At 44.8% G+C, this 21,346-nt stretch overlaps 1 protein-coding gene across 9 annotated transcripts in view; it reads right to left on the bottom strand.

The window, feature by feature from the left end:
- LRRFIP1 (LRR binding FLII interacting protein 1) overlaps positions 1 to 21,346 on the bottom strand; it is an 85,328-nt gene that overhangs the window by 43,808 nt on the left and 20,174 nt on the right. For 3 of the 9 annotated variants that reach the window (XM_023740863.1, XM_023740865.1, XM_023740866.1), the window contains exon 3: positions 9,064 to 9,114. The exons of 3 other annotated variants lie outside the window; for them this stretch is intronic. In XM_023740863.1, coding sequence (XP_023596631.1) covers positions 9,064 to 9,114 — 51 coding nt within the window. Of the gene's footprint in view, positions 1 to 9,063; positions 9,115 to 9,817; positions 9,863 to 11,781; positions 12,120 to 21,346 lie in introns of those variants that run through there. 3 more of the 9 variants (XM_023740867.1, XM_023740868.1, XM_023740870.1) reach the window with 3 other exon arrangements.

Below are 21,346 nucleotides of genomic sequence, written 5' to 3'. Positions count from 1 at the left end.
CCTCATCTGGCGCCCACCCCTCAACCGCGAGCCCCTCATCTGGAGCCCACCCCTCAACCGTGAGCAGTCCATGGAAGAGTATTCCCTTTTCTTCCCTTCGTTTTCTTTACCTCGGCAGGCAAACACAGCCTCTAGTACGCGTCTTTAGGGCAAACTTTAAAATTACAAATGAGAGATGCGGACAACTGTGAAAATGTCAGATTTAAGCATATTTGGAAGCTGAATATGCTTAATATACACACATATATACGTACACTTAAAAAAAAACAAACCAAACCTGTTGCTGTCAAGTCGATTCCGACCCAGAGTGACTCCATGTGACAGAGCAGAACTGCCCCACAGAGTTGCCAAGGCCGCAGTCTTCACAGAAGCAGACCGCCCCACCGTTCTCCCACGGAGCGGTTGGTGGGTTTGAACTGCTGACCTTTCAGTTAGCAGCTGATCCCTTAACCACTGCGCCACCAAGGCTCCTTTTACATACGCTTAGGGCAACAAAATAACAAAAGAGCTACTCTTCATATCTTGACCTTTTCTTTTTAAACGTAAAGATTCTTATCAACATTGATCTCTTACCCGAACCTTTGGAATGCTTTACTAGTTGAGAAAGTTTAGCTTTAACTCTATCATGTGTTAAAAGAGACCCAGTGTAACAGAAAATAAAGCAAAGAAGCTAAATTTACCAATATGTTAAAAAAGCGTTGCAGCAACCTGATTGAATTTTGTGCCAGGAAAATGGACTATACTGACCCTGCCAGATCTTCTATTCAGGGACTGGGATCCATATAATTCTCCATCATAACCATTTGTCTGTTTCAATGAAGAAAAGAAGAGAAATGGCCATCAGCACAGACAGGAAGACACAGGCACAAACCAGCAGGGGAGAATAAGCAGAGGAGACACAGAACGTTCTCAGTGGAGCGATCAACGGAAGCCCAGCATGGTATAAATCCTGCTGTTTTTGTTAGTTGCCATGGAATTGATTCCGACTCATGGAGACCCCAGAGGCTACACAGCAGAACGGCCCCGTAGGGATTTCTTGGCTGTAATATTTACAGAAGCAGATCTCCAGGTCTTTTCTTCCGTGGTACTGCTGGGTGGGTTCAAACTGCCAACCTAGGTTAGCAGTCTCGCACAAACCGTTTGCGCCACCCAGGGACCTGGCACAAATCCTAGCGGGCCCCAGACTACCTCTGTGCTTCTCATCTGCTCCACTACAGCGCAGGAGAAAGCAGCACAGTGATGCCAGCGAGATCCGTACGGTTGATGTTACTGTAACTGCAGGTCGCTTGGGCTGACTCTCCCGGGGAGCGAAGGCTGAGTCTGCCTGCAGGTGCTTTCCTGCTTCCAGCTTATGTGAGTGCTGCTGGAATTCCAGCTCGCGAGAAGGCTGGGTGCCAAGTACAGGGCGGGCGGGGGGTCCTGATCTGGCCTCAGTCAGTGAGTTTTTAGCTCTTGGTTTAGGGTGAGTCCTTGATAATCCTAGCCCATAAGGAAGCTGTATTCTGAAGATTCATAAATAGTTCCTATTCAATCTAAATTAAATGCAAATGTTTATCATGGCAAAAAGTTTATCATGGGCTATATCTTCTATAGTCTTTTCTCAGATATAGAATTTAATTATTCCATAATTAAATGTAATTACTGTATTATTATTATTCATCTAGTCTTCCTACTTTCTTTATTTTTCAGAATGAGATCTGAGGACATATTTAATGATTCAATAATCTGTCCTCCAGAAAAAAGAGAAAGGTTACGTGTATGTCTACCTTCCTTCCATTCTCAACCCCAGCCCAAGTCCCCACTAGGCCAAAACAAGGAATTTCCCAAAACTCTCTAAGTAATCTATCTGGAAAGTTCTGATGAGTCAAGATGAGAGCCGTCAGGCATCAGACATGACAACATCTGGAGACGGGAAAGGAAGAGCAGTGGACAGAATGGGTGAAGAGGACGGAGCTGGCTCTGGGGTCATGGGTGTGGTCCAAATTGACCTGGTCATGTAACCTGGAGCAAGTCAGTGAATCCACTTGAACCTCCACTTTCTCAGCTCTCTCTCTCTCTCTCTATATATATACTTTCTAGTAAGTAATATACACTTTCAAAGGCCGCTGTGAGGATTAAATGAGATTAAAATGAGTATCCCAAGCACCTTGAACAGTGTCCTCATGAAGAATGAATGGATAACTGAATAATATTTATGTGAGGTGCCCAGAAAATTGGAGGTACAAGCAGTCCCTGACTTATGACGTATTCAAGTTATGACAAACTGCCTTTACGACCATCAGTATTTTTTGTTTGTACACCTTATCATTAGTAATATGTACTACATACAAAGTTGTAGCGCATAATTTGCTGATGTTATCATTTTCAGATGTTCACTCATACACGTTCTAAGACTGGGTTTATAAAGAAACTGATAAAAAGTGCAATAATAATGAAAACTAAAAAAAAAAAAAAGGTGTTCTACTTAAGTCAGAACCAACAGAGTTGTCAGAATGAACTCTGTTGCAAGCAGGAGACCACCTGTACTGGATGAGTTTCCTTAGTCAAAGGGTTTGTGAGGGGCACGGAGGACCCAGCAGACTGTTTGGCACATATTTTTCACCCATGAAATTAATGTAGAATACATAAATGAATTTCTGGACAGATTATAAACCAAGATTCATAAAACCTCAACTATAAACCTATATATTTACTTTCACTACAACTCAAAAACCAAATCAAATAAATCTGAACCTTCTAACTGACACAGAAGAGTAGGTAGCAATCCTTCGGCATTAAGTCTGAACTCTGCTACTCACATGAAAACATTTCTGGAATAAGTTTAATGGTAAAAATCTTTGGAGAATGGCAGGAATTTAATTCCATCTAATTCCTTTTCCCTTCTCAACTGACAAGCTTATTGATTCCAAAATAGATGTCAAGGGCATGTATACTTCAGACATTAATCTGACTCATTTGTTATCCCTTTAGAATCTAGTTTCTGGAACAAATTAATACAATAATGTAGGCTAACATAAATCAAGTGTAGATGACTTTTACTTTACTAAAAGGGATAAGGAACCCTGGTGGCACAGTGGTGAAGAGTTCGGCTGCTAACCAAAAGGTCGGCCGTTTGAATCCACCAGCGGCTCCTTGGAAACCCTATGGGGCAGTTCTACTCTGTCCTCTAGGGTCGCTCTGAGTTGGAATGACTCGACAGCAATGGGTTTTTAAAGGAGATAAGTAAAGAAGAGAATATATTACACGCAGAAACCCTCTGGTTTTCCACTGTTGCTTATAAAATACATACTGCTTTAGAGGGATTCTCCCTTTTGGCCTTCTCGGCCTGCACCACAGAGCAAGGGCAGAGAGCTGGAAGAGCTAACACTCTCACTGGTCGCCATTTCTCTGCTAGCCTTCCAGGAAACGCAGGAGAAACTCGACTCGAAACGCTTCCTGGAACATCCACCCCCGATGGGTTGTCATGGAATTCTGTCACAGGGAACGTATTCCCAGAAACTATTTCTGGATCTACAGGATCTCGCTGACAAAATCTTGTTGACCTTCTTAAAGGAGACTGCCGACTTTCTCCTCTTGGATACTGAATGTTTTCTGTGGTGTTGTCTTTATGGGGCGTAAAAGGGTAAGGAGAGTTGAAAATTAACTGACATCAGAAGACCCCAGAAACAGCGCACGAGCTGCACCTCAAGGCAGGTGTCTGATGTTCACCTCGCTCCGCACTCCTTACTGTGCGGCTTTGCCTGGCACCCAGGCAAACGTGTCCGCATTGCTACATGGCAGTGCTTCCCGGAGGACAGTCTACAGACCGCCTGCATCACGGCCGCCTGGCCAGCTGCTGAGGCGCTCAGAATACCTACGCATTTTAACAAGCACAGGGAGCTCCCCAGGTGAATCTTAGTGCAGAAACATTGAGGAATGCATTAAGAGAGAACGAAACAAACAAGACATTCACAAATCACCATTTTCTGAAAGGGGATAAACACACAAGAATAAACGCCCTTTCAAAGCCAGTTATTCTCGTGCTAACTTCTGATTAGTTGGAATACTAATGACGATCACACAGTTAGTAGTCTAAGCATCCCTGAACCTCACACGTGACCACACAAAAGCCAACCGTTAGCTTTTGAGATCAGTGGTGTTAGATGTCTATTCTCCCACACGAATCAAAAGACAGATCAGCTTTAACGGGCATTACAGGTGGGGAACAAAGGAAGAAAGGTAGGGTCAAAACTCTCGAGTGCAATACTTGATGCATTTAATTTAACTTTAAAACGGTATGAAAACTGAAAGTAAAAAAAAAGAAATCCAAAATGTGCTCCTGGCCATCGCTGATGCAATACATCATCATTCCATCAGAGGCTGGCTCTTAAACATGCTTTACTTTGCGTTTACAATAAAAGGCTAATAATCTAGAAATGTGTTGCTAATAAATCTAATTATTTAAAGAGCAGAAGAGTTGCTAGATTGTCATGGAAATGCTCTTACCTATCAGTGTAAGTGCTGAAGTGCTATGTGGATAGAAGTAACTGGGATACTTCGTGAAGAGCGTTTTGTGAATCTAATCACACGTTTTGTGCTTCCCGCTCTCACTGGCAGGTCTGATCCTCGCCACGCTAAGACGTCTTCACCTGCTGGGCTGGGGTGCCTGCTGCCTCCGGGGCACCCCTCTCTCTTGGATTCTCGGGGTCCCATCTGTTGAGTCGGGGGCAACAGCTTCACTTGGACGCCCAGAGGACGAAACATGCTATGCAGAGGCATGCCACTATTATCACTTTCAAGGTGGAAAATGCATTTTTAAAACAAACTTACTAAATAGTTTTTAAATGCAATGGAATAATGAAGCACAAAATGCTTTTAAGTAAAGTCCTTCATGTGAAGACATGTATTAAATATAGCTATAATAACTTTGGAGCCCTGGTGACAGTGGTTAAGAGCTCGGCTGTTGACAAAAAAAGTCGGTAGTTGGAATCCACCAGTCGCTCCTTGGAAACCCTATGGGGCAGTTCTGCTCTGTCCTATGGGGTCGCTATGAGTCGGAATCGACTTGATGGTAACGGGTTTGGTTTTTTTGGTTTTATGGTAACTTTAGTACTGAATCACTTTAATACCGAACTGTACTTCCTGGTAAGATTAAAATTTTCTTCTTTTAAATGGTGTTTAAGTTTACACGTGTTCAGAAACTGTAAGCACAGCAACTTTCATAGGAAGATTTAAGCTAGAAATTCCAGAGTTAATCTACAGCCTTCATTTTTGTTACCGTAACTGGGATCTTTTTCAAAGAGCACTTTCTGGGAACAGCCAGACCTTCCATTTCATTTGCATGGATAGGAGATTAGAAAATAATGGATTTGGCATTCAGTAAGACAACTTTAATTTTTCTTTAAAGGAAATTTAGACTAAGGCTTTGGAAATTCTCGATCTGATTTTGGTTCCTTGGAAGCAAGACACTAGCTTGTTCATCTCTGTATCCACAGCTGTCGGCATAATGCAGGGCAAAGGGTGGGTGCCCACATGGTGACTGGGTGTGTCCACACTGTGATTCCAGAACCTTCCTCAGGAGAAAGGGCAGGCACTCCCTTGGGGGCACCTGCCTTCCCGCCCTCACAGTCCCCGAGGTAAACAGGTAGATGGCATATCTGTCTTTTTGGACAAAGACGGACTTGGCATTTTAGAAAAACACCCATCAGGTTAGTAAAAATACCAGTGTTGTCACGTTATTATCTGTCACACAACACAGTTAGGAACCACACACGACAAAGCTTATCCAACCGCTCTCACCCAGGCAAAGGCGTCCCCGGACTCCAAGTCAGGCTGCGACTGTCAGAACGGGGTGGGGGGAGAGGGAGAGAACAGAAGGAGGGTTGCCAAGTTAAATCAGAGAGCTAAGGAAGACGGCAGAAACCCACAACAAAGACAGGCACTCTGGAACAGCTGAACAAAATCCCATTTCCTTCTCGACTTCTAGGATCTCATGTGTATTTACGAAAAGAATACATACAGAGTTATCTGCCACGGATCTAGCAACATTCAGCAGAACTTCCAAGACAAATGTTGCTATAATTCAGGAAATCTGAAACGGGCTTAGCAGCTTTATGTCCTTCTCTATAAAACCTATTCTATTTACAGTAGAGGAGAAGGCAACCAGAGCCTCACTGCCAACTTCTCAATAATAAAAATGAAAAACTTATGATAGCCAAACTGCAGATTTTTCTGACAGGGACGTCCACACAAACATGAGGAAAAGTAGAACCGCCCCCCCTTTTTTTAGGGTGTGCCATCACTGCCAGCTCAATGAAAGGGGCCTGTGTTTTATGAAGTTTAGGAAAATGAGAGATATGATCTGATACGAGAACTTTACAAACTAAAGACTTCAGAATCTCGAAATACACAGGAACAACACGACTGGCCCACACAGAGATGGAGCGGGATGAGGGTCCTTCCAGCATACCAGTCGGGCTGCCTTGCTGGGCAGGGCCAATTGGCCAAAATCAGAATTGGGCCTTCCAGCTCATGGAGACTGCATGCCCACCAGGTCCCTGGGGAGGGGACAATGGCTCTGGCGCTAAGAACTGTGACCCTGAGCAAGGCTCTTTCCGTCCTGGGCTTGCTTCTGTATCTACAGGAACCAGGAGGCTTAACTTTCCTCTCCAGGGTCCACGTTCTCAGATTCCACGGTATTTAAAGAGCCTATTTCTTTACAGCAAGTACATCACTGAAAGTTTAGCAAGCTACTTAGGCTGGGAATGAAAATCCCATCCACTTCTGATTCACCCCTCCCCTGTCTCACACTTAGGATCCCGACTGTGGCCCTCCTGTGTGAAATTTTATACCTTAAAACAAGTATGCTTGACATCTTGGTAAAGAACAGTCTCCAGAAAGAAATTTAACTTACTTCCGGTTAAAGTTATTAAAAATGAAATGAACACTAGCATACCGCCACGGCACTCACTAGTACTGTGATGGTTTTAAACTCTTTGGGATCAGGAAACCTTCCGAGAATTTTACAAAAGCAACAAATTCTTGTCCCAGAACAATGCAAGTACACACAACATCTCGCATGGAATTTCAGGAGTCAAGAAATCAAACGATGTATTGCACTGGGCAAATCTGCTGCAAAAGACTGCTTTAAAGTGTTAAAAAACAAAGATGTCATTTAGGACTAGGGTGCGCCTGACCCAAGCCATGGTATTTTCAATCACCTCATATGCATACGAAACCTGGACGATGAATAAGGAAGAACGAAGAAGAATTGATTCCTTTGAATTATGATGTTGGTGAGGAATACTGAATATACCATGGACTGGCAGAAGAACAAACAAATCTGTCTTGGAAGAAGTACAGCCAGAATGCTCCTTAGAAGCAAGGAGAGGGAGACTTTGTCTCATGTACTTTGGACATGTTATTAGGAGGAACCAGTCCCTGGAAAAGGACATCATGTTTGGTAAAGTACAGGGTTAGCGAAAAACAGGAAAACCCTCAATGAGATGGGCTGACACAGTGGCTGCAACAGTGGGCTCAGTCATAGCAACAGCTGTGAGGATGGCACAGGACTGGGCAGCGTTTTGTTCTATTGTGCATAGGATCATTATGAATCTGAATCAACTCAACTGCACCTAACAACAACAGATCTGAAGAGAATGCATTTTGATAGAGAGATTTGGATTGTCTCCAATTTCTCTCCTCTTTGTCTCTCGGGAACCCATTTCGGTCAGGTTTTGGTCTCACCATTTCCATTAAAAATTCCCTTGTCAAGGCCACCAATGTCCTCCATGATACTAACACCAATGGTCAGTTCTCGGTCCTACTCTTCCTTGAACACTCATGCCCCTCCTCCCTGAAATAGTGTTTTCTTCACTTGGTTCCAAGGACATTATTCTCCTGGGCCCGCTCAGCAGTTATGATTTCTGTGCTTTGTCACAGATTCTGAAAGCTGAGTTTTACATTTATAATATTCTAGTTCAATCAATCTTATTTACTCTAGAGTGAGTCATCTCAGGTTCGTAGGGAAGTTAACACTGTATCACTAGGTCTATGCTCTCTCAGGAGAAAAGTTCCAAATGCCAAGGTGGCCCTCGAATAGCTTCACATTTGACCAACAACACAACCTTCTGGCAAAATCACTATGGATGTGCTTCTGGCTCTGAGTATTACAGAGTAAGTTAACAACAGATCAACAATGTATCACCTTCAGCTTTGTTTGGTGCTGTTAAATATGCATATGTACAAAGTCTGGTGTGATGTTATGATTTAATTGTCATGGTGATTGAAAACAACAACAGATCTTCATGTCTATCTAGTCCTTAAATAAAATGGCGTGGCCGCATTGAGACCTATGTATTACTTGTGGTCAGAGGTAATTTCACCTCTGTGGTCAACTACGCTGACATGCCCGGATTCATTTACTAATTTAAAGCACTAAGTAAAACACAGCTTCTCTGCTTCAATTCTCAAAGCACACACATTTTCCAAGCAGATTATGAAGGTTTTTTTGGAACGTTTAAGAAAAATATGTATTTGTGTCTTGAAAATTCAAGCCGTCAGCGAAGCGACTGATTTCATCGTGGTTACAAAGGGGAAGGCGCCTCACACGTCACCAGGCAGCTAAGCGCTTGCAAGGAGCTGTGCAAAAACACTACTGAGCGACAATCGCGTGACACGTGCAGCCGTGAAGTTACTTTCACTGCCATCGTCCCATTTTATTGGGGAGCGTGTGTGCAAGCGAGTGTGCAGACGTAAGAGTCGAAGTTACCCTCACGTTCCTGCTCATCACACCAGCAAAGCCAGGACAACATTAACCAAGGTTGGGTAGTTTTGTGATGTGGACAAATTTAAAAAAAAAGAGGGAAAGATGCAACGGAAGCACCTGGGGTATGAAACACCTCTCCAGGCAGCAACAAAGAAACAGGGCTGCACTGACCGGCTGTTAGGTGAGCATCTCAGCAGGTGGATACCCACAGCGAGACTCTCCGGGGAGGAGGGGTGAGGAATGTGGATGCAGGGGTGACAAGGCAAAGCGTCTCTACCCTAAGTGGGTCCATGCAAATGCAAACGTGCTGTACTGACCCTCAGGCTACCACGACTACCCACGGATACGCGCTCGTCTTCATCAGAAGCCTACGGAGAGAGAGGACGAGAACAAGCATGAGGTGACCGTGCACGGACCCAGACGCCACGGCCGGGGCTCCCACAGCAGGGGACGGAAGCCTAGGGCCTCAGCAACCTGTGTGCTGCGCACACTGTTGACGCGGGACTGCTTCTGGGTAACACGGGTGCAAATTCATTTAGTCAAAGTGGTATCATTTACTTCCCTGGTAACTTCCCAATCCCGAGTCCCAGTGCGTATTATTATGCAAATTATTCATGTGTCTTCAACAGCAAAAAAGCAGTGAAATCATTAGGAATACATTAATACTCAAAAATTTTCCAAATACACTCTCCTCACCACGGTTAGGTCAAAATGCTAAAAAGCTGCAGTCAGAGTCTTTGTTTAGGTAATAAAATCAATATTCCAGTAAAACCTGCGAAAGCCGAAACCTGTGTAAGGTGGAAACCTGTCAGAGAAGGAAAACATAAATGCTTTCCACTAACAGACAGCGATAGAAAAGTGTTAAGACTGCACCCTGTCAAAGGTGGAAAACTCGGGAGACCGGGAAAAACAAGGCAGTCCCGTCGAGTTCCGGCTCTCACTGTTCTCACTGTAGTTAATATCCTTCAAAAGCATCATTTAGAGATGACAGGAAATACACATTTCAGCCGTTAAAAGTGCAAATCAGACTCCAGTCGAAGTGCCGAAGTAATGCATGAGGAGTGTACTAACCGATGTGTTCCTTCTGGATCTACGAGAATAGCGCTCACTGTCTTCCTACCGGAGCAACAGAAAAGAATATGAAAACGTTAGAGACAGACAGGGCAGGTGCCTAGAAAAGTCTTAGACAAGCCCAGTTGCATGTAATACAGCGTTTCTGATATGAATGTCAAGTAAATATTTTCTTTGCTTCTATTTAAAGGTTTCAATTCAACCACTGGGGAAAAATATTTTCTTCTAAAGGAAGGCACGTAAGCACACAAATAATTGGCATTTTTCATTTTGGCTTACAAACCAGTGTGTGTGGGAAGTGTAGGGGAGGCTGGGCCTTAATTTTTTTGAGCCTCTATAATCTGGTCCATTTAAATAAACCTACTATTTTTCTCACATTCAGAACCTCTCTTCTCAGTAATCAGAAAGTAAGCCATTTCTATTACAGATCCAGTAAGGATTATCACCCTTCTGTTTGATAGATTTTGGGCCTTCTAACATACACACAATTTTCTCCATTTGGACATCTCTGACATTGGGGTGTATCTTATAATCAAATCTTCTCAAAATTATAATCAGCAGCATTTTTCTTTCTTAGAAAAAAAACCCAAACCCACTGCCGTCGAGTCGATTCTGACTCATAGTGACCCTATAAGACAGAGCAGAACTGCCCCATAGGGTTTCCAAGGAGCGGCTGGTGGATTCGAACTGACAACCTTTTGGTTAGCAGCCGAGCTCTTAACCACTGCGCCACCAGGGTTTCTTTCTTAGTGGTATATAAAACAATGATGCACCTTTTAATTGCATCTTAAGATCTGATAAAAATACACCCCCCTGTGCTTTATAACCCTAAAATGATGGTTTACACACAATAAAGGTTGGATTTAATCTTTTTTTTTTCCAATAGAGGAAGTACATGCTCTTTGTATTTCAAAAACTATTCTGTTTTATATTACACATAGGTATCTAAGACTTCCGGAGGTGATTTTACATTTCCTTTAAATTACTGTCATGAGTGGTGTTGCTGTGAGGTGTTGTCGAGTGGATTTTGACTCACAGCGACCCCACTGAACAGAGTAGAGCTGCCCCATAGGGTTTCCTAGGCTGTAATCTTTACAGGAGCAGATCAGCAGGTCTTTCTCCTGTGACTTGATAGCAACTGGTTCTTTTATCATGAGAAGTGAACCAGTTCTCAATTAAAAAGAGAGAGAGAATATTGTAGGAAACAGTCTGAGAAGGTAAAGGTGTTTTCTCACCGCAAACGGGGGCTTCAGGGGGCACAGTGGATGAGGTGAGGAATAGACGGCATATCAAGGCCAGAAGGAGGTGACTGGGAGGTGGTGGCAGTCATGAATGAAGGAAATGGAGCACAATGCCACTTCTGGGTTCCAACTAGAACTTGGCAAGAGGTGTGACTGGGTATGTGGAGAGTTCTCGTGTGGGGGGCATAAGCTCAGCCTAAGTGTCCCCTGTAGGAGAGTCTTCTGCCCGAGAAAATCAGGGAGGCTGTGGTAGCAGGGACCCCACAAACCCTGCTGGCCAGCGGGTTTCAGGAGTCAGTTGCTACTAAACCAAAATCCCAGCCTAATGCCGTCGAGTCAATTCTGACTCGTGGAGACCCTGTGTGTTACACAGTAGAACTGCTCCCTATGGTTTTCTTGGCTGTAATCTTTAGGGAAGCAGATTGCCAGGCCTTTGTTCCTAGGTGCCGCTCGGTGGGTTCAAACTGCTAACCTTTAGGTTAGTAATTGAGCGCAAACCATTTGCACCACCCAGGCAAACAGGACAAAAAAGGCCGGACCAGGACTGCTTCTAACCAGGCTTCATACAGAGATGTAAACAATCAGAAACGAGATGCAGAAATTCAGGAAGAAAAACTCTTGGTATTAAATTACTATGCAAGAGGAAGATAATCTATATAATTAAAGTACATTAGAATTAAATTATGAACCATTTAAATGTCTTAAATCTTATTCAAGGCCTACCATCCACTGCTCGATGTCACCCCATTTTGTATCCAGCCCATAATATTTCTATAGACAGAAGAGAGAGAAGATTAGGCAACAAGTGAAATAACAACCGTCTAAGAAGCTGTTCGGACATGCACTCCCAGAGCCCCGCGGTGAGGGTACATGCTCAGGCAAAGCGGCAGTGATGCTCTGCGCCTGGGTTCTATGGGCGAGGGAGGGAGCCGCCACCCCAGCGTCCTGGGTGTTTGGGAGCCTGCGGGGGGGAAAAAAAGCACCCCCTCCTCTTTCTCCCCTGCAAACCGAGAGGCAGGACAGAAGCATTCCTGCGCTGGGAGGAGGCAGGGGGACCAGGAATCTAAACTTAGACCAGCAGCATTTCAAGCCCCTCTGTCAAGCTGTTCATGCCTTCCAAACATACCAGAGGAAAAAGCGCTGTTTAAGAGAAGCAAAGCTGACAGCCATTTCCAAGTAGCTAAAACTGGTTTGAAAAAACCTAGCGGAAAGGGGGAGAAACTGTGTAATGGTCTCGAGGTTTCTAGCATACTGGTTTCAGCTCTCTGATCTCTATCCTTCATGCGGGCATGTGAGAAAATACTCCTGAGTATTTCGGATATCTTCATAGACGCTGATGGAAAGATGACTGGGCAGCCTACAGAAGAAGTCTCCTTCCGCACAGGGAAGAAACGCAGGCAGAGCTGCAGGTGATGTTCAGAGCTTACTGCATCTAACAGCTCCGGGTTTTCGCCTTGCTAGCCTACAGCACAACGGTGCGAGAGAGAATAAAACGAGGAGGCTGGGAGTGGCTATTACTGTCACTGTATAAAGTAATTCCAAAATCAGGGGGAAACCTAGGTTATAACCTCAAATAATGAGAGTTTGCTTGTCTCCTCACTTTTCCCTCAATTTCCAGTAAGAAAAGCAAGGAACAACCGACCAGACCTCCATCTCGTATGACACAGATGTGATTTTCTCTTTGCGCATTAAAAATCTTGTAATCAGAAGAAAAAAAGCTGGATGCTGGAAGAACACAACAGTTTTGGAAATTGTGTTCCGACAGCCCAAATACACGGTGTTTGGTTCTGGTGGGTTCCGTTTCAATGTATTTTGAAGGCTGGCCAAATTTAAAACATACTGCCCTAACACGGTCACGCGCGTTGCTTTCAGGGATGGTGGTAAGCAGGGAACTCGAAGAGGAAAAAGTAGGCGGGAGAATTAAACAATGCCTTCAACATTCAACCAACACCGACTCTCATACAAAAAGTGCATGAGCCAAATCTTTTTCTGGAAGTTGCTTTCCTTAGAATATAAATTCAAAAAGGAAATAAAAGCAAACATTTCACAGTCATGTTTTAACTTCAGTTTCACTAAAACCCAAGAGCTCAAAAGCTGCTCTGCTTTCCATTAAGGCCGATTCAATTCACGTCAGCCTCACCCTCACTGTCAAATGGGATATCATCGTCCCTTCTTCTCTCATAGCTTAATGACAAAGTTAGAAGGAAAATATGCTGGACAAAAGGAAGGGGTCTATATAAATTCCCAATGAAATGATTTAAATTCCAAAAGAAGTCTGTGTTATCAGTGTTTCTATTTTCATAATTGCCTTTCTGCCACATTCTATACCTGTACCAAATACTGCATGCTATACATTGTTCTTTCCAGGATCAAAATAAGAAACAGTACTCAAAACCTTCCTTCCGCTCCCTGGGTGACTTTATTAGTAGGTGCTGTAACTCTAGCTATATTTCCTTGTCATTCCTCGGAGGGCGGGGGGGACAACACCTCTTGAAATAGCAAGTGCAGTTAATGAGTAGCGCTGGTGTTAGCTAGCAGCCCCAGCACAGCAAACTCCAGAAAAGGGGAAAATATATCCAGAGTGAACCGCTGTGTTAGCAGGTCAGTCATGCAAAGAAGCAAGAGCCAGGCTATTTCAGAAACAGCTTGAATCCAGTAGAAGAGAAACCATTCCGAGAAATGGGCCAGGAGAGGGGATCTACCACCTCCGGGTCCTTTTCACAGGTCTCGGTGATCAGGAAAGCCTGCCCGTATCTGCGACACACCTTTATTATGGGAATGTGTACCTGCTTTGCCTCGGAGGACGTGGGAGCCTCCTCTACTTTCACTCTGTATACAAATCAACATTCTGACAAAGTTCTACAAATGTATCACGGGTGAGTTACAAGATCCAGAAGGGGAAAGGCAAGAACCAAGTGGAATGACTGGACAGAGCGTCCCTTCTATAGGCATTGCATCAGAGTCTGGCTCCGTCGGTTACAACCAGGGCAGCCAGCCTTGCCCTTCCCTGGTCCAGTGCTCAGTGAGACTCCACAGATGACCTGGAACTCTATTTTCAACGTATGTTTCAATACTTGGACCCTAGGAAAACTAACACAGCAAAAAATAGAGTTTGGTGCCTACTTAGCTGATTGCTTGGCACTCTGCAGGATACTCAGAGTTATACAGAGAGAGCAGGTAAACAAAAAACCAACCCACTGCCTTTGAGCCAATTCCGACTCATAGCGACCCTACAGGACAGAGTGGAACTGCCCCATAGGGTTTCCAAGGCTGTAATCTTTCTGGAGGCAGACTGCCCCAGCTTTTTCCTGTGGAACGGCTGATGAGTTCGAACCACCAATCTTTTGGTTAGCAGTTGAGCGCTTAACCACCGCAACACCAACGCTCCTTTAAGAGGGCAGGAGGGGGACGCAATTTGGAATTGCAGCTAGTAGAGAAATCCATCTCAACAGACATTTAAATGTACAGATCATGTGTTTAAAAGGGCTGCATGTCTGAATCTCTGAAATTAGGTCATCTGATATTGACTTTTTTAGCTGCTCTAGAAAGAAAAATATGGTTCTTTATCTAGAAACTGTCATTGTTAGCTGCCATCAGGTTGATTCTGACTCATGGTGACCCCACGGGTGCAGAGTAGAACTGCTCCACAGGGTTTTCAAGGCTGTGACCTTTCAGAAGCAGATCACCAGGCCTGTCTTCTGAGGTGCCTCTGCGTGGGTGTGAGCCACCAACCTGCTGGCTAGCAGTCGAGCACTTAAGCATTTGAGCCACCCTGGGACCCCATCTAGTAACTAAATTTAGTTTAGGAACTATTATAAATGTTATAAATTAAGAACTAAGTTCACTTATGGTGAAGACTCGTCGTAGTCTACAAACTCCCCGGGGTCCACACACTGCCTACTTCATTGATTGCCCGTTTTCTTCTCTGTTTCTCTGTCTGGCCTGCTTAGCGTATTTATTTGAAACCTCAGCTGCTTCTACAAAATGCTAGGGAGCAGAAATGTGCGCTAATCTACAATATTCTGAATAGCAGGGAGGGAGGACAGCTGAATTGTAAGCTAGTGGATTTTATTGTTATATCATCACTTTTCAACCCAGATTTTTAAATCAGCATGTAATAATCTCTTAGTGTATGATAATTTGCAGTCATATTTTTAAAGTTTTTTAATAAAATTAGCTGGAAAGATAATCTTTCTCTTTAAATATCTGATTTCAAAAGGGTTCCCAAATTCTGAAATGTGATTTTTGTCTTAGCATTAGGTTTTTTTCCTAATTTCTTGATGAAAATAGACGAGATAAGCATTAGGTACACAGAAATGTATGTGACGGTTGCTCTTTATGGGTGTGTTAGTAGGGGGACTGAGCGTACGTGTTCAAACACATTCATAAACCAAGCAGTAAAAAAAAGCAGGAAGAACTTCTGTGTATCTTCAGGGCAAAGCGTTATTTCTGAAAGGTGACCGACCAGGCCCTTGGCAAAGAAAAACAGCACATGCAAATTGGCAAGTAAATACAGAGCAGCCTACCTTTTGAACCTGATAGATCTACAGGGAAGGGCAAAAGAAAAAGAGAGAAAGAAATATAAAATCCAATTAAAGAACCAGAAACATCAGAAAGACAGGTCCTGCAAATACCTAGAAATGTGAATAAAAGAATCATATTGAGAAAGAAAAAAGAAAAACTAAACAGTGGATACTTGTAAAATACGAACCAAAAAAACCCTTTCAAAACCCCACTGAAAGACTCAGTAATTTCACCACTTATTTTACATTCCGTTTTAGATACACTGGAGAATCATGGGTGCAGCCATGTGAACCTCTACCAGAACCTGCTATTATCCTAATGCAGAAGTCTGTATAACCTTCTAGTGCCATCACTGGAAAAAAGTACTTCTTCACTTTCAATTGTAAAATTTCTTTTCACAGATAAAACTTCAGCCAAAAAAATGCAGAAACTGAACTGCAAAGTAAACTGATAAAATTCACACCTAATAAAGATGTTCTGATGTCTGAATTAGGCAGATACAAACAATACCAGGAAAATTCCAGCTAAACAGACAATCACTAGACTCTAACTGAAATACTTTAAAAAACCCCAAAACATGGCTAATTATCTATCATATGCTGACATATCCGTTTGCTTCAGTGGTTTCTTCTACTTTTGCAGTAATTACTATGTAAGAGTGAGATATCACTCATTCGCTCACTCATTCATTCAACAAACCATGTATTGTGTCAGGGACTGTTCAAGGCCCTGACAGAACGGTAAAGGTGAGCACAGGTGAACAGAATCAACCTCTTGCCTAGGATGAACCTCCAACAACAATGCTGATCACCTCAGTATAGCGACAGAGATGTGCTGATCATCCCATCACTGTTTTCTCCTGTTGGTGCAGGTTCTCCTGGGAAGTTCAAGGTTCACGTGGATTTCTCAACCAGTACATATATTCTTCCCTAATAAGTCCGTTATAAAGGAACTCATGGGCCTTTTAAACAGCCCCCAGAGCACAGCCAGCATGAGCTGTAGTTCTGGCCACCTGCACTGGTGAGAACTGCTACAGAGAGCTTCATGGGCTGCTGCAGAGGGGCTGGGGCTGGCCTGGGGGGTCTGAGTAAGCCAGCAGCCAGCTCACTGCCCCCGTCCCCAGGCTCTGTGGGCTCGGTGGCACATGTGACGTGACATATCTTGATGACAAACACTGGTGGCTCTGGACTCCTTCCCTGGTCCCTCCTCTCTGCTCACCCCCCAAACTCTCCTTGGGGGATCCAGTCCCTGATGTGGCTGCACTCACAACCCGCCTCTGTAGCCCCCCGGTTCTCTGAGCTCCCAGGGACACTCAGCCTGCAGCAGGTCTGGATCTTCTGCTCAGAGACACCTGTGTGAGTTGGGATGATCGCCAACGAGGATGGACGCAGGGGCCACGGCTCTCAATTTTTATACCAAAATGTCGACCTGACCAGTTAGACACAGGTCTTCTCCCAGGGCATATTAATTTCTACTTAATCAACAAGTTGAAATGCCACTGCCTCAGACTATGGGATCGAATAACCTCCAATTGGGTGAACTGGTCTAATAATAGCCGGACCCCGAGGCGGGGACGTGCGCCAGCCAGTGGAGGGGTGTGCTCCCCGTGCTCTCTCCCTGACCCGCAAAGCTCCTCCCTGAAACTGCAAGCTCGGCTCACTAGCTTCTCTCACTCTCCCTCACTCCCTTGATTTGGGTCAAACCAAGAAATGGCTACATGAACAGCAACTGCTTCTGTGTCGGATGGAAAATTCTTGCTAACAAAATTGTCTATTGTTGTTGCTGTTAGCTGCTGCCGAGCCGACTCCGACTCCTGGTGACCCCATGTGTGCAGAGCAGAACTGCCCCAAAGGGTTTTCAAGGCTGTGACCTTTCAGAAGTAGATTGCCAGACCTTTCTTCTGCACCACCCAGGGACTCCCTGTTTAATATTGCTACAAATACAATTTGTTTTTCCAGGTATACTTCCATCTCTATGAAGACTGGGATCACGTGGGTCATTACATATCCCTTTTTGCAGTGGGGGCCAGCATGCTCACAGCTAACTTTAATCCCATGATTAACATATTTACCCCATTGCTTTTTGTTTGTTTTTACTGTTGATTATATTATTTGATTGTGAGGCAGAGACGTGTACTGGGACGAAAACAAGCTTTTTGATCAGTTAGATCTAGATCTAAATCTTGGCTCAGCCGTTTCATGAGCTGCAGGAAACACTGTCTAATCTAAGGCCCATTTTCCTCATCTATCAACCATGGGATGGTCCCCATCACAGGCCGTACGTGAAGGAACCCAGAGTGGGGCTCCGTCAGTATCCACGCCACCCCTCACCCCGTTCTCTTTTACCAGTAATAGAATATACACACTTTAAAATCTTTCAAACCTGTTCTGAAGAAACAGACATAAACTTTAAATAGCCATGCTCTCATATTTCAAAGACTCAGAAGTTATGACAGCAAAATTGCCGTTTTTATAAATGGGCACAGCTGTTGGGCTAACAAACCAGCACGCCACGCCCAGTGCATCCCCCCTGAATCCCCTCTCCTCCTTGATCTGGATGGAGTGAGGTGAGCTTCTCACGAGGTTCTCTGCCTGCAGTGTTTGTCCTGGCTTTGAGAAAACGAAGCTTTCCTAAGTTACAGCTGCCTTAACTCAGGGTCCCCACGGCTTACCCCAGGGAGTTTCTGGTGCTTCCGCCCTGACATGCCCTGCCCTCCACGGCTGTCCTTCCACACACTGGTCATTAACAGCTTGGGGTCGGGTCGCGAGTCACAGGACCTGACCCCGGGTGGGAAATACTTCACTTTATGGCAGCCACCAGGGAAATCACAGGAGTGAGGGTCTGCACACAGAAGCTGTAATGACGGGACAGCAGAGATCTGAAGTATCCACCTAAGATACATTTTCAATACATTTACTACTTCCTTACAGGTGGGGCCAAGTTTTCTTCCTGGTTCTTTACCAGTTGAAACCCAGGGTGGGGGCGGCCAATGCTCATGCCGCCCCCGTGTCTGGAGGCCCTCGGGGTGTAGCTGAGTGCCAGGAGGCGAGTCCAAACCCAAATTACCCGAGTGTGTCCATTTGAGACGCTCCACGGAGCCCGAGGCATGCGGGATGTTTTCATCACCGTGAACCACTCAAATGTCTTTACAGTAAAGGTGGAAGGGACTGATGGAATGAAGAGTTTCAAAGTTCTAATGGGATTTACCTGCCAAATGACAGCTGTGTGTATGGCAAGGACAGCAAATTGTGGCGTCTTTAACCCGTCTTTCCAGCTGCCTTATTATCTGTGGCATTGTGGTTAAGAGCTATGGCTGCTAACCAAAAGGTCAACAGTTCAAATCCATCAGATGCTCCTTGGAAACCCTACGGGGCAGTTCTACTCAGTCCCATGGGGTCGCTGTGAGTTGGAATCCACTAGACGGCAATGGGATTTTTTTAATTCTCTACTGAGCACGCTCCTAGCAGGTAGTCGGAGGGCAGAGCTGCGCTGGGCGTGGACCTGGGAATGCACAGGCCAGGTTCTGAGCCTCGCTCAGCTGACCAGGGGCCCCGAGGCAGCCCTGGCCGCTTCCCTTTCCCGTGTGTGAAGTGGGGGTGGTTCTGTGGGCCTCGCTGGGCTCTGTGAGGGTGATGAGAGCTGGTCAAGGCCTCCAGCACCCACCATGTCTGGTGAAGGGGACCAACTCCCAACTGCCATATTTTTATACCAAATTTAATGGCCAAGACTGAAAGTTTGCCACAGTGTCTTAGTCAATTCTCTAGAGAAACAGAACCAATTAGGATATATACGTGGCGGGGGGTTGGTGGGGAGGCGGTGAGGGGGAAGGAGAGAGAAAGAATTATTTTGGGGAATCGGTTCACGAGACTGAGCGGACTGGCAAGTCTCAAAATCTGCATGTCAGGCGGCAGCCTGGGAATTCCAACAATCTTGTCCATTTCCAGTCTTGAAATAGAATCCTTCTTCAGGAAACCTCAGTCTTTGCCCTTTAACTGATTGGATGAGGCCCACACATACTTCGGAAAGTCAACTGCTTTACTGAAGGCCAACGGACGTAAATGTTAATCATGTGTAAACACCTTCAGAGCAACATCTAGGCTGCGGCTTAACCAAACAACAGGGCACCAGAGCCTAGCTGGGCAGACACACAGCATTAACCATCACAGACAGCAATGATTTTTTGCAGCCTGGAATAATACAAAAAAAAAAAAAAACAACACATTGCCGTCGAGTAGATCCCGACTCATAGCACCCCTATAGGACAGAGTAGAAGTGCCCCAGAGGGTTTACAAGGCTGTAATCTTTATGGAAGCAGATGGCCACGTCTTTCTCCCCCAGAGTGGCTGGTGGGTTCCAACTGCCATCCTTTTGGTTGGCAACCAAGTGCTTTAACCACTGCACCATCAGGGCTCTGAAATGCAGAAGCTCAGCAACAGACTACTCTTCTGCTGTGGAATTAAAATGCAACAGAGAAGCTGAAATAGTTTGACTCAAAGGAAGAGAGGGATGCTGTGCCCTTAAAGAAGGCCGCTCACATAGACGGCTTCTTGGCTTAACTCTGCCTAACGCTTTTCTTTCTAAATGAAGACTTTTTGCCAAAGAACTTTGTGAGCATGAGCTGCTTATGCTGTCATGGGCATGAGTAAATCAATCCTACCCATAATTAAGGATAAATCAAAAGCAAACTCACTGCCGTGGAGCTGATTCAGAATCAAAGCGACCCTACAAGACAGAGTAGAACTGCCCCATAGGGTTTCCAAGGAGCGCCTGGTGGATGCGAATGGCCGACCTTCCGGCTAGCAGCCAAGCTCTTAACCATTGTGATAATTAAGGATAGAATATATTTTGTCTAAATGGGTAATCTGAAAGATAAATATGTATGTACATGTGATATACGAATTAATTTTTGCCTTGGTTTTGTTGGAAGTTTACATTTGCATTCTTCGTGAAAGTAAGTTTCCCTTAAATGTGAGAAAAGTGATAAAATTATTATCAATAACATCATGAAAACCAGGAGCAGGACCCACTTACAGCACCCCCCCCATCGACTTCCTCTGAGTCCACTGGTTCAGCTCCAACAGCAGAGCCTGAGAAGGCAGCCATGTGTCCTGGGGATACTAACAGGGCGGGGTGGGGTGGGGTGGGGGCGCTGAGCTACAATTCAATCAGCTGTGGCAAAACCTGGCAGAGCAACAAAACATTCTGGGAAGTTCTTTGTACAACCCTTTTACAACCTTAATAAAAAAGAAGGCGGGACTGAGGCAGCCCTTGAAGAATGGGTGAGCCCCCCCAGAGGGTGAGGGGTCCGTGCAACAGTAATGGAGGGGGAGGGGTGGAGTAGAGGGGAGCTTTCCCAGGCTGTTGGCCCTGGAGAAAGCAGAAACCTCAGTGCGGCAAACTGTGAATGCAAACTTAGAAGCCACGGCCCACTGAATTTACCACTACAATGTCCCTCTGACATTTTGGCTTCTAAAACAGACAGGGTAGGGGGCTAGCAGGGCCCTGTGTACAGTGAGCTTGAGTCAACAGAAACACACCAAAGAGAAATCAACACCACGCAGTCTGAAAAACCAATGGGGAGTTTGTAACTATGTATTCCAAAAACCAGTTGGGAATAAAATAATAGTAATATTCTGTTAGGTGGCCTCCAATAATCACTATTTATTCCAGATTTTGAGTGTGCAGGGGTGGATCAATATCAGGACCATCGGAAGGTGCAGGTGACCCTGTCTCAGGCAGGTATGCGACACTGGCCAGCAAGACA

Source organism: Trichechus manatus, unplaced genomic scaffold (genome assembly GCF_000243295.1).
Source record: "Trichechus manatus latirostris isolate Lorelei unplaced genomic scaffold, TriManLat1.0 scaffold00165, whole genome shotgun sequence".
NCBI classification, from domain to species: Eukaryota; Metazoa; Chordata; class Mammalia; order Sirenia; family Trichechidae; genus Trichechus; species Trichechus manatus.
The sequence above is the reverse complement of the archived record's forward strand: the minus strand, read 5'-3'. Positions and strand labels throughout refer to the sequence as shown.